Source organism: Ostrinia nubilalis, chromosome 20 (assembly GCF_963855985.1).
Source record: "Ostrinia nubilalis chromosome 20, ilOstNubi1.1, whole genome shotgun sequence".
In the NCBI taxonomy this organism is placed as follows: domain Eukaryota; kingdom Metazoa; phylum Arthropoda; class Insecta; order Lepidoptera; family Crambidae; genus Ostrinia; species Ostrinia nubilalis.
In genome coordinates, this window is record NC_087107.1 from 1,342,458 (window position 1) to 1,356,189 (window position 13,732).

The 13,732-nt window shown below is 34.9% G+C and overlaps 1 protein-coding gene across 1 annotated transcript in view; it reads left to right on the forward strand.

Annotated features, from left to right (window-relative positions):
* The first annotated feature begins 227 nt into the window (after positions 1-227).
* Positions 228-13,732, forward strand: part of LOC135081450 (uncharacterized) — a 140,095-nt gene continuing 126,590 nt past the window's right edge. The window contains exon 1 of the mRNA XM_063976144.1: positions 228-901. Within this exon, the coding sequence (XP_063832214.1) occupies positions 751-901 (151 nt within the window). The 5' untranslated portion in view covers positions 228-750. The remainder of the gene's footprint in view (positions 902-13,732) is intronic.

Genomic DNA, 13,732 nt, shown 5'->3' on the forward strand with positions numbered 1-13,732 from the left:
AATCATCCCCTTCTCTTTCGCTTACGGCAAACACAGCTGCACCGGAGCGAGACAGAATTCCCCTGTCAACTGCTTTGTTACATGATGTAACGAGTTTGGAGCGGGACGGTGAAATGTGTACGGAACAGTGAAAGAAAGGGACATAGGCAGCGGTGTCGAGGTAACAGTCCGAACGGAACGTGCTACCGTGCGTTCCACTATTTATAATCAAATAGGTTGCAGCCGTGTGCGAGTGTGGGGACGCGATGCACCGCACTCATACAAGCGCAGGCGTGGAGCGAGGCAATGACGTGCACGAAGTGTTATCCCTCATTACAAGATTCGCTTCCGCGCCGGCCGCACGTACACTAGTTGTCTGACGACCTCTTTTGTAGCGGCGAGTTCGAGTTTGTTTACATCGTAGCGATGCAGCGCGTTAGTTAGCTATTGTGTCATCGACCGTGCAGTTATCGCTGAAATGATTGAGGACAATGCGCGCCAAGTTTTTGCGACGGAACTTTTTGTGAACTTTTCGTGAAGTGACCTCCGGACTGGAGCTTGTGCCATTGTGATAGTGATCTGAACAATTGAACTTTTGAAGATTTTTCTACGTGAGTTTTGATTCGAGATTTTGAAATTTGAACTCGTCAATCATCGCATTTGAAAATCTGACAGTGGTGGGAAAAAGCCGAGAGTTGGCACTCGATCGTTTGAAGCATTTATGCATAAAACTGCAAGTCCTCGCTTGAAAAGACTTTGTGAGAGACAAAGATGGCTATAGCGTTTAACTTGCCTAGCGAGAGGGAGGCGACCGAGGAGAACTTCTCCCGCCTGAACCGGCTCCTGGGTGAGCTGTACGAGGTGTTGTGCCATATCCTGGTGTCACGGCAACCTGGCCAAGAGAACCAGGAGAACAGACGAGGTGAGTGCCCTCGGGACAATAACACACCACCTTACCACTTAAGATGCAATTCGACCTACATCGTGAACCTTGTGATGGTCGTGGCAATAATCAAAGTATCGCTCGCGTCTTCACTCTTCAACACCATAAGATAAAACCGAAGGTGAATAAGTGTTGTTTTGATACTGCAAAGCAGATATGGACTATTGTTACGTATTTCTAAGCCCTCTCATGTTTGGTTTAAGAGATGTTGTGTCCAACTGCACTTAAATTGTAAATGGTGGTACAGCATCGATTGAAATGAAAATTTTACATTTTCATTTTAATTGATGTCCGCTCTAACAACCGCTTGAATTTTGCTTTTCGATCCCATTTGAGTGAAGTTCGACAAAACGTTTCTAAATATTTTTAGCGACTGCATTTAATGACGAAATAAAATTTTTGAAATTTGCAAATATTTTTGGATGACTTTGTTGTAAGCTCATGCTTTTTGTACCAACATTTAACCATTGTGTAAGTACCTAAATAATAATTCCGATTTATCATAAAAATAGTGTTGTTAAGTTTTAATGTTTAGTTACATTTCCATTTGATCTCCAATTTTGTTTAATGATTTTTTAAACGCAGATAATTTTGAGTAGTTTAATTTATTATGTCAAATAAGTTTATGGTCTCGATAGTATGATTTAGTTTAGTGAAAACATTTATATAATCATAATTATTGATCATACGTATATGGATCTCAAATTTTATTTTAGTTCCAAATGATATCGATAGTCATAATTACATTTAGTTTCAATTTCAATTCGATTTGATTAGAAACCAAATATTAGTTAAATATTACTCGAAATAAAAATGAAAGTAATGAAAAATTTATACTTGATAAAAGACGATGCGTTGTCATTTTATACATTTATTTTCTTTTATAACAAAATTATTAGGGTTCTTGTAAATATATTTTAAATAAAACCATTTAAATGTAATTTTGTTATGATGATTTTGTTTTACTATGTTATGTTTCGAAAAAAATGTAAAATAATGGAAGAAAAAAAATATTCCTGGTTTGTAAAAAGATTTTAAAGGCGGATGTAGATTTATGATTTTTTTACTTTACAAAATGTAAATATTGCATTTAAATGTTTGTGATTTCTGATGTAAGCATTCTCGATTTACAATTTTATTATATACAACTACCTACATAATAATTAAGGACAGCATGTAATCGATTATACATATAAACAGGTTTGTGTTTAATAATTTTATGTCCCCACAATTTATTGGGAAATTGTGAAATAAATATTATTTTGTAAAAACTTTGAAAGTGGATTTTTAATTGATTCACCAATTTTAACACCCCACGTAGATATTTTTAAATCAGAGAAAAGATTACTTTGGTAGGTAAAATAATTTGAATCAGTGACAAGTAAAAAATAAGGTCTGTGATGAAACAGTGGATAAAGTGTATTTTTTTAAATTTTCGCATAACTTAAAAGTCGGTGTCAGCGTTGATTGTTTTAAAAAAAAATTTCGCTCAAATCCACAGAAATTGCTAGCTTACTATTATAGTTTACTAACTAACAATATTCTAACACATTTAAACAACAGCTAAACCAGTGTCAAGCTGCAACATACCGTCAATCAAGTCGGAAATAACTCGTGTTTACATTCGCCTGTCAGAACAAACTGGGCAGTTAAGCGTCGGCCATACGGTGTAACAATATTGGCAGTGTGAATTTAGAATACATACTGGGTGCTACATTGTTAATTCGAGAAAGTAACAATTAAATTACCAAGAGGATTTTGACTCTTAAGATACAAGGACTGCTATTTGTAAATATTATAATGAAGGAAATAAAACACTTGCATTTTTTTGATAGTGAAATCAATGCGTGTAATAGACTTTGTTGTGACGTAAGTTAACATGAAGGGAATAGTCATAAATAGGAAAAATGCTTGTCAAAAAATTTCGATTGAAACTCACAAAATAAAAAATGCCGATATTTTAACTACACTATTTTTTGAGCTACAAAATACTGACTAAAAGAGCTCAATCATTCTAATACTACTAGAGCTCAAGCTGAAAGATACGGCATGAGCTAGTTGCACACGAAACCGAGAACTTAAACCTACCACGATCTTGTACAGTCACGAACGAGAAGGGTCTATGTTAGAAACTTTCAGTTATAATGTATAAAAGAAATACAATTACTTACTACTGGTTCCTTATTTAATAATGGTTCTAAAATTGATGTTGCGATTGAGGAATAAATTGATGGTCAATCAAAATCATTTATCTTTTAAAGTAAGTATGTATTTTTACTACTTACTGGGAATTAATTTAAAAAATTAATCCCGAGTTTAAAATATTACTAATATTTTTTTATGATTTCAATAAACAGGTATTTGGAAAAAGGTTTACTGACTTAAGTTAAAAAAAGAAACAAAAAATAGTCATCCCAGATAATTATTGTGTCAAGTGGATTAATAGCAATAACAAAATATAAAATATTGAAACGTTAAGTTCGCAAATTCATAATTTTAAGTACTTGTCGGGTAAGTAATTACAATTATGTTAACAAAGCATAATGATAATGATTTCAAAAACCTTACAAGCAAAACACATAAACTATAAAATTGAATTTCTACAAAAAGAGATCCTCGTACAACCTATTAACAAACAACCACGTGCATCGGAGAAAAACTTGTTCCGACCTGTCGTGGACTGGTCAACACAAGAATAGCTATCAGCAAAAAATAAACTACTGAAGAACATAACCTTAACGAAGTAACCTAAATTGATGCACGCCTTCAGAAAATCGATTGTAAAGTTAATTAAAATTATGCTCGTGCTTTGTCCTCGAGATTAGAAATAAGAACTATGTAGTATCACGTACGGTGATGCCAGTTTACGCACTGTTAGTTGAGGATATTTTTTTTTTTATTTTTTTTTTTTTTGTGGGTATCTCAGTTTACATCCCATTTGACATTGGTATCCGTCGCCAGTCACGATTCAGTGCTCTGCCAGTTCGCACTTCTTCTACTTAAATACGTACCCAGTGTTAAAAATAGTGTTTTTGTGTCGTCAAAATGCCGAACGAAAAACGTCAAATGAGGATAAGGAACATTTGCTGAAGAAAATAAATAAATTGGAGCAGAAGATATTGGGTGCTGAACGTCGTTCAAGCGGTTCAACAGAAGATCATCGTTACACATTACCATAATGCGAACAACCATCCCGGGTTGTCTCTTTATGCCAGTTGTGTTTTTTGTCTGAGGGTTTGCGGTTTAACGTTTGAGTTCTACTCCTACCCCTAATTCAGACAATTGGAAAAATCGCAAGTTCATCGCCTTCAACCAAAAGAAGAAGAAGAAGAACATCATCATTACACATTACCATAATGCGAACAACCATCCCGGGTTGTCTCTTTATGCCAGTTGTGTTTTTTGTCTGAGGGTTTGCGGTTTAACGTTTGAGTTCTACTCCTACCCCTAATTCAGACAGTTGGAAAAATCGCAAGTTCATCGCCTTCAACCAAAAGAAGAAGAAGAAGAACATCATCATTACACATTACCATAATGCGAACAACCATCCCGGGTTGTCTCTTTATGCCAGTTGTGTTTTTTGTCTGAGGGTTTGCGGTTTAACGTTTGAGTTCTACTCCTACCTCTAATTCAGACAATTAGAAAAAACGCAAGTTCATCGCCTTCAACCAAACGAAGAAGAAAACAGATGCAGTAAGTTCTATCCATTATTACACATACTACCATGGTGCGGGCAACCATACCGGGTTGTCTCCTTATGCTAGTTGTGTTTTTTGTCTGAGGGTTTGCGGTTTAACGTTCGAGTTCTACTCCTACCTCTAATTCAGACGAATACAGTAAATTCTATTTACTTAATACAATATTATCATTACACATACTACCATATTGCGGGCAACCATACCAGGTTGTCACGTTATGCTAATTGTGGTTTTTGTCTGACGATTTGCGTTTTTAACGTTTGAGTTATTACCTACCTCTAATTCAGACGAATACAGTAAATTCTATTTACTTAATACAATATTATCATTACACATACTACCATATTGCGGGCAACCATACCAGGTTGTCACGTTATGCTAGTTGTGGTTTTTTGTCTGACGATTTGCGTTTTAACGTTTAAGTTATTACCTACCTCTAATTCAGACGAATACAGTAAATTCTATTTACTTAATACAATATTATCATTACACATACTACCATATTGCGGGCAACCGTACACGGGTTGTCACGTTATTTAATTTGTGTGGTTATTTTTGTCTGACAGTTTGCGATATTAATATATACTTGCCTCCAAATCAGACGTTCGTAATGTAATGATTTATCTATATCTAAGGGTTTGCGGCACTAAAAACTTTGCATTAATAACCTACTTCTAAATCAGATGTTCGAAGTTAATTATTTTTTTAAATAATAATTACCCATACTACCATACTGCGGAGCTGTGTGATTTTTATAATATGATGGTTTGCGGTATTATCAACAATACCTACCCTCTAAATCAGACGCAGAATCCTAAAAATATTACGATACTTACGGTATTGCGGGCAACTACAACGGGTTGTAATTTTACTGTCTTACCTACTTACTTCTTCAAGTCAAGTAAGCTCAAGTCTAAGTTTTTCGGTGATAACAATTTGGCGATAATATTTAATTTTAAATTGATATAAACGTTAATATTACTAGGCATGCAGAAAATTCGTGTTAAGTTGTTACCTACCCGCTACATATTTTAGCAGGCAGTCAAAAGGGCTGTTCCATACTTGTAAAAGTACATTATCACATTAAAAAAAAAAAAAATGCAATAATGCATACCTACTTGTTTAGAAATTGGGAGTTGTCTTAATAAGACATGATTTGATGGGTTCATATCCACACTACGGGGCGGTGATAATTATGATACACGCCAAATCGTTAGCAGGTGAAAAACCATTAGTAGCTATCGAAACATTGGACTCAGAACCCTTAGCCTCGAACCCTGCCGCCGCCGACGCTGCTGCTCTCGTTGCCATCTGCGCCGCTTCCGCTGCTGCTGAAACTAGAAATCAATTAGATTCGACACCTGCAACGCTGTTGGTCTGAAACAGCTGCGCCCCTTCATGATGAGATTGTAATATTGGTGATGATCCTGTGTAGGACAAGCCTCAACACAATTACCTTAATATGAATTTCTTATCGATGCCAATCGCATTTTTTCGACTGTCTACTAAGAATTCCTTATCAGAAAAAACGTAATTCTACTTAGACTCATTAAAGATAAGATCAATTATTACCTACTTTGGGGCCAGCTGGCGCTGTGTGAAATTGTTCAAAGAATTATCTATTCTCTAAAGACTTATCTATTTATTTATTTATTACAAACACCGAAGATTGACTTCATGTCTTTTGATAAAAACTTTCCAAAACACTAAAAACTGCCTAGCGAACTTCAAAGTTTGGGGCTGATCTGAAATTGAATCCCAAAATCAAATCAGCAGCCACCAAAAAAGTCCTTTCTTATACGAATTTAACCTTGAAGGGACTTCCCCGAAAGGCAGACAACCGATGAAAACAGAGGACTTGACCTCCTGACTTTCAAAACAGTCATCACGTGTCATGCTCGTGAGCGCACCAGCCGCATCCAGCTCAGAACCGCAACAGTTGAATCTCGTAAAATATGTCGGTTGGCTTTTAAATTTTTACCATCAGTGGTCACTAGTAATAAGTGACTCTGTTGTACTAGGATAGAGTTATGTGATTTCAATCTCACAACCAATAATAAATGTCAGTATAAATCACATAACACATGATTATATTCGGACATAGAAAAATTGCAATTATATCAGGCTATTCATAAACTTATATTAAGTGTCATGAAATATAGTACTCCGATGTCTCAACTACGGGATGGGGGGCGGCGTGTTACGGGGAAACTTCTGGGGACCCATGGTCCAACATCTATTTTATTTTATTAATATTATCTAATATTAAAAACATAATATAAGAATTAATCTGCAAAGATTCCAAACATTGACCTTTCTTGGCCTTAAAGTATTTACTAAGGATCTTCAAAATTCTCAGTTTCTCAGAATGAAATTCAGTTTTGTACACCGCATAGGTGGCGTGCAGTTTCCCCCCACTTAACACAAATAAAAATAATTGTGGCAATGATGCGAAACTAGAAAAATCATTATAATCATCAATACACAATGATGTGTCCTATCTAATGATCTATCTTATCTAGATAATAGCATGGTAGATACCGAATCTTGAAGAGTCCATTCAATATTAGTATGGACTCGACATTACCAAATTCACCATTTTATCATTTTTACATTTGGAGAACGTGGCATCGTTAATTTTGCTAAATTCGTTATCGTTATATACCCCAAATTAGATAGGTACCCCGATGCATACGCAATTAAAAATTTTAAGACAACAAGGTCAAGCTTATTTCTGCGGTTTCCTTCCTTTTTTGTATTACACATACATTGCGAAAAATCACATGTGATCAAGCGACGGGTATACTAGCAGTACCCTTATAACGTAGTCTAGCTTTGTTTCTTTAATTGAATAAAAATAAAAACGCTACACGTGTCTAAATGTCTCATATAAAACGAAGATTACATCTTCATTTATCTATGGATATTATATCTTCATCATTGTCTGATGATCAAGCAGTACAAAACAATTTCCTTAAACAATTTCAAGGAAATTGTTTTACTTTTGCCATAACTATCATTCATTGAGGTATTAGATTCCACTATTTTAATAAAAAATTGTGAATTTCGATAGCTGTAATAAGCTTGTCTTTTAATTTGGCTGTCATATTGGAAACATAATCAGATATTATGGTTTCCGAAAAATTTAAAATATTTAGAAATTAGCCATTTTACTGTCATTAGTTAGTGTAATTATTACACACATTGTACAAACCTTCCTTAGAAGCATTCAAATATTATGCATACAAATATTCAATCTAATCACGACATTGCGCCCAAGTGCACAACAATCAATCTTGGTATTGTCTTGACAATTTATGTCATATACAAGCATTTTGTGCAAAGTGTTGCTTACGAAATTTTTTACCGCTCTAACAAAGAGCACTTAGTTTAGTCACAAGTTTAGTTCAATTAACATTGCAGGCTTGTGATATTGACACCTTGATATTCACCACTCACAGCACGAGGCATGCTGCCTCGTCTAGAGCATATACATTAGGAATTAATCTTGATTATCAGAATTACCCCCGGTTGGAGCGTTATTTCAAATAGGTACTTTGGGCAAATTCTTTAACAGAATGCCTATTGCGTCCAGAAATAACAATCAACATTTAATTGACAGAAGAACCTAATACTGACAATTGATTTGGGAAACAATAATTAACTTTCCCACTTACATTATGGCTAATATAACAGCTAATTATACTTGCCTTTAATTACTTACCCTTAATTATCAATTATACGAAAGTATTCACTCGGGTAACTATGACAGTTATGTCACACTTAATAGTAATTATAAAACAAGCATTGTATTCTTACCAATGATTTATTATTTTTGCAAAGTAATAAACAGCTTTGTTTTTATTATCATTTCACATCAGTTCTCTCAAAATCTACATAGTTCTTATTTCTAATCTCGAGGACAAAGCACGAGCATAATTAATGATTAAACGAACTTAAAAAGTGAAGTTCTATCATAATTATGCGAGGGCTTTGTCCGAAGAGATTAGAAACCCTCCCACCCGTCTTTAACAATCATATATGTAGGTATATTATTAAAAACACAAACCCCCATATTAGTGAAATGATAAAAAATACAAATTACTACTCCAAACTAACTGACGACGGATACCAATGTCAAATGGGATGTAAACTGAGATACCCACAAAAAAAAAATAAATAAAAAAAAAAATATCCTCAACTAACAGTGCGTAAACTGGCATCACCGTACGTGATACTACATAGTTCTTATTTCTAATCTCTTCGGACAAAGCCCTCGCATAATTATGATAGAACTTCACTTTTTAAGTTCGTTTAATCATTAATTATTATAAGGGTAAACAAACTGACCGCAAAACAATTCCTTCTTGTGGTCAGCAAAAATGTCACAGATAAATAATTAATTTTCCTCAATAATTGACGCTATCGCGGTTAATTTGTTGATTCCGAAATGCTTACAGAATAAACATAGAGCTTATAGAGAATTAGCATTTGTATTCGATCAAGAGAAAAGTGATATTGACCCTTTGCATGACAATAACGAAATTAACATAAAACTTTGCGACTGATATACCAAAAAGACTAGTCCACTTTTTTCAATCATTCTTATTTAAAATAGAGGTACGATACTCCACTGATAAAGCCTGCCTGCTTGATGCGAATCACCTCATTTTGATATGATTACGTTGAAATTTTGGGTTGATTAATCATCTGAAATTTCCGAATACGAACTTTCAAGTCCGCTCCATCTAGTGCCTTAATCTCTTAGCATTGGCAATGGACTGGTCACAAATAGTACAGCTTGAAAGCGAAAAGCGATCGGGATCGACGGTCGTGAGCGAAGAAATCGAAAACTACATTTGTATCTATGTCTGTCAAATGCGACTGTAGAGTCGATGCTCCCATTTTGTATGCAGATGTCAATTTAGATGTTTGTAGTCCAAAACTTACGTATTCTGCTGAAGTTAGAGACGAGTGACGTAACAGAATCAAAATAATAACACTGATTAATTTTAAATTATTATCGTTTTCTAAACTTTAAAATTGGTTGTTTCTCATATTGAGATCGTTTAATATCGTTTACAAAAAAAGGTATTAAAAACATCCGTGTAACTTTAAGCTTCAAAATTTTATTCGCAGTTTCTGCTGACACAAATACTAGGTAAGTAATAATTTTATGAATACTACTAAACAATAAGAGTAACTACAGTACTCAACGAGATTAATCGAACTACACTCTTTTTGTCGAATCGAACAGCAAAGTTTTATTCTGTGTGGTCTTTTAACAGGCGTTTTACTCTGACAATAGCTGCTTCAAATATTAACCTTTATTAGCCTTGAAAATAAGGATTACGGGTACTGTTTAAAGATGTGAAAAAAAAAAGTCACGCTTTCTGTGATTTGTTTTGGTCACGGAGTGTGAAAACGATTCGCTTGGTTGAATCCAAAGATTTTTTCGACTAAGGTTGTTTTATTAATTGATGCATCTGCATTTATTTTGTTATCGATTTCGGTTTGATTTGGGATTTTGGTACTACACTAATAGATCTTAACTTTAAATTGACTTGTAATTCACAAAAAGTTACTGCAAAAATTACAAAATTACGAATGGTCCTTATGATTACAACCCGGAAACGAAACCCAGAACCTCCAGCTCCACATCAAGAGAGTTGATGCTTCGAAAGGTAAAATTGTTACTTAAAACTGTGAGATTATGGAAAAAAAGTGCTCAATACATCCGCATCTATCAGGAACTTAAAACTAGCATATTAAATGTCCTAATTAAATTAAAATTTAATTAAATAGGTAATGTATTTTAATACGACACTGCAATTTAACAGGTGTGTGAATAATACTATCGTCCAAGAAAAATACACCATCGCAATTGTTGAATAAATCAGTGCTAATTTTATTTAATGCGTAGGTATGACTGAAATTATTAACTACGCATTTGTACCTAATTATGTGAATTTATTACAGATAATAATAAATTGCAAACAATAATAAATGTGGTCAATTTTAGTAACCGTTACATTTTTGGTCCATGTTTCTATTAATTGACTATCCATAGGTATAAAGCCGTCAATAAAATGCGAATTATTCTTAAATTTTTAGCGCTTTGGACTTTTTGTAAGCTTAAAAGCTGTTTGTTATAAATAAATTTTGATGTTTGTCATGGCAATGACACAGTATGACAATACTGGGAAATAATTTGAATACCCTTTTCATCTAATTAGGCTGAGAAGATAATTATCATAGGGCAGGTGACCCGGTTTTGGCCATTTTAAGAATTTTTTAGACTTTGAGACTATATCATTTTACAGTTTTTGTTATCACGGACTTATTTCTTGTAAAAAGTGATTAAATATACAGGGTGGCCAAAACAGTGAGGTCTAAAAGAAAAATTTAGATTCCTTACATCAAGGTGTACCTAAATCACCCCCATGTGTTCCTATCTTTGATTCAAGATACAAAAGTTTTGCTAGAAACATTAAAATTATGCTTTTATCAGAATACTATCAAATTTTCAACTTAAAAGGTTAAGTAAAAAAAAGAACTTCCATAGGTCCAAAATCATTTTAAAAACTGCGCCGTTTCCTGAACATTCATAATAATACAAAAAAACATGTACTTAATGGGCCACTATTTCCTGTAATCGGTCCACTAAAGTGGTAAGTCGGAGATTCCGTTACATGTTTTTGACTTTCTTAGAGTGAATTAATATTGGGAATCCTCTAAGTTTACATTACGTAGAACAGATTTAGAGCAGTAACTGGACAGAACATGTTTTTATTCTCAACGAGGAAGCTCTTGCCCTTCATCACACCTGGCGGAAACTAATGATTAGGCTGAAGGTGGAAGGGAACTTCAACTACAGAGGAACTATAGCTTCCTACCTCCAAATGCCGGAATACAGTAATGCTATTAACATTATTGTTATAGTGACAGACTTAGGAAAATAGAGTTGCTAGCCAGGCAGACTTAGATCAAACCCTACCGCCAACCAAACCGAGCAGAAAATTTCACCTCCACTGGGAATCGAACCCGGGACCTCTGAAACTTACCTCTTACCACTTGAAGACAGAGGCAGTTTTTACATTTTACTGTTACCACAAAATATAACAGAAGGTAAACTCATGTATGTACCTCGCTTTGCATACCTCTCTCGCTCGCACGCTCGGCAGTCGCGCTAGGGTTGTCTTGTCATGTGTTGCGTTTATTTCGTTATGATAGAAAAATGTTACTCTTAATACTATGCAAGAAAGACAATAACAGATATCCACGTATACTTATTTATATTTAGTACGTTATTATAGTAATAGTTTGCAAACAAATACACTAGAAGGAAGTAGTATTTAGTTGAGTGGTTGACACTATTATCCAACTAATATTATAAATGCGAAAGTTTGGATGTCTGGATGTTTGTTGCTCTTTCACGCAAAAACTACTGAACGGATTTTGATGTAACTTTACAGTATTCTTGTTTATAACCCTGAATAACATATAAGCTATAATTTATGACGATCTGTGACAAACTAAATTTCACGCGGGTGAAGCCGCGGGCAAAAGCTAGTTATCCAATAATTCCTAAAACCTCTCTAAAACAATTGGATATTCCTAATAATTGAGTTGGCTTTCAATTTCAATTGAAATTCAAATAAATAACTTACTTATCTCCCCGAATCAACTGGTAATTTAAAAAATGAAAATTCGGTATTTAATGATGAGTTTAAGCAACCAAATACCGAACAATTATAATACGACTTTTTCTGTTCACTCATTTTCGTCAATTTCGCAAAACAAAATAATATCACAGGCGGTTGACCGGCGCGTGACTCAAGCGAACCACAGCGAACGTGTGGCGAACGTCTGTCGCGCCACGTCGCGCTCGCATTCGTCCAAGACAGTCTTGCTAGAAGCGGTGTCTATGTGTGCGTGGCTCGAGCGCGTTTAGTATGGACACAAAATATAACAGAAGGTAAACTCATGTATGTACCTCGCTTTGCATACCTCTCTCGCTCGCACGCTCGGCCGTCGCGCCAGGGTTGTCTTGTCATGTGTTGTGTTTATTTCGTTATGATAGAAAAATGTTACTCTTAATACTATGCAAGAAAGACAATAACAGATATCCACGTATACTTATTTATATTTAGTACGTTATTATAGTAATAGTTTGCAAACAAATACACTAGAAGGAAGTAGTATTTAGTTGAGTGGTTGACACTATTATCCAACTAATATTATAAATGCGGAAGTTTGGATGTCTGGATGTTTGTTGCTCTTTCACGCAAAAACTACTGAACGGATTTTGATGTAACTTTACAGTATTATTGTTTATAACCCTGAATAACATATAAGCTATAATTTATGACGATCTGTGACAAACTAAATTTCACGCGGGTGAAGCCGCGGGCAAAAGCTAGTTATCCAATAATTCCTAAAACCTCTCTAAAACAATTCGATATTCCTAATAATTGAGTTGGCTTTCAATTTCAATTGAAATTCAAATAAATAACTTACTTACCTCCCCGAATCAACTGGTAATTTAAAAAATGAAAATTCGGTACCTATTTAATGATGAGTTTAAGCAACCAAATACCGAACAATTATAATACGACTTTTTCTGTTCACTCATTTTCGTCAATTTCGCAAAACAAAATAATATCACCTAGGCGGTTGACCGGCGCAGGACTCAAGCGAACCACAGCGAACGTGTGGCGAACGTCTGTCGCGCCACGTCGCGCTCGCATTCGTCCAAGACAGTCTTGCTAGGAGCGGTGTCTATGTGTGCGTGGCTCGAGCGCGTTTGGTATGGAGTTAGTCTTCTGTTATATTTTGTGCTGTTACCCTTGAAATACCTACTACAGTGAGAAGAAGAAGGAGGGATATTTGGTTTATGTTCATTAAAACTTACTTAAAATAACAATGTGTTCCAGAATTTGGAGGTAGGAAGCCCTAGTTCCTCTGTAGTTGAAGTTCCCTTCCACCTTCAGCCTAATCATCAGTTTCCGCCAGGTGTGATGAAGGGCAAGACCTTCCTTGTTGAGAATAAAAACATGTTCTATCCAGTTACTGCTCTAAATCTGTTCTACGTAATGTAAACTCAGAGGAT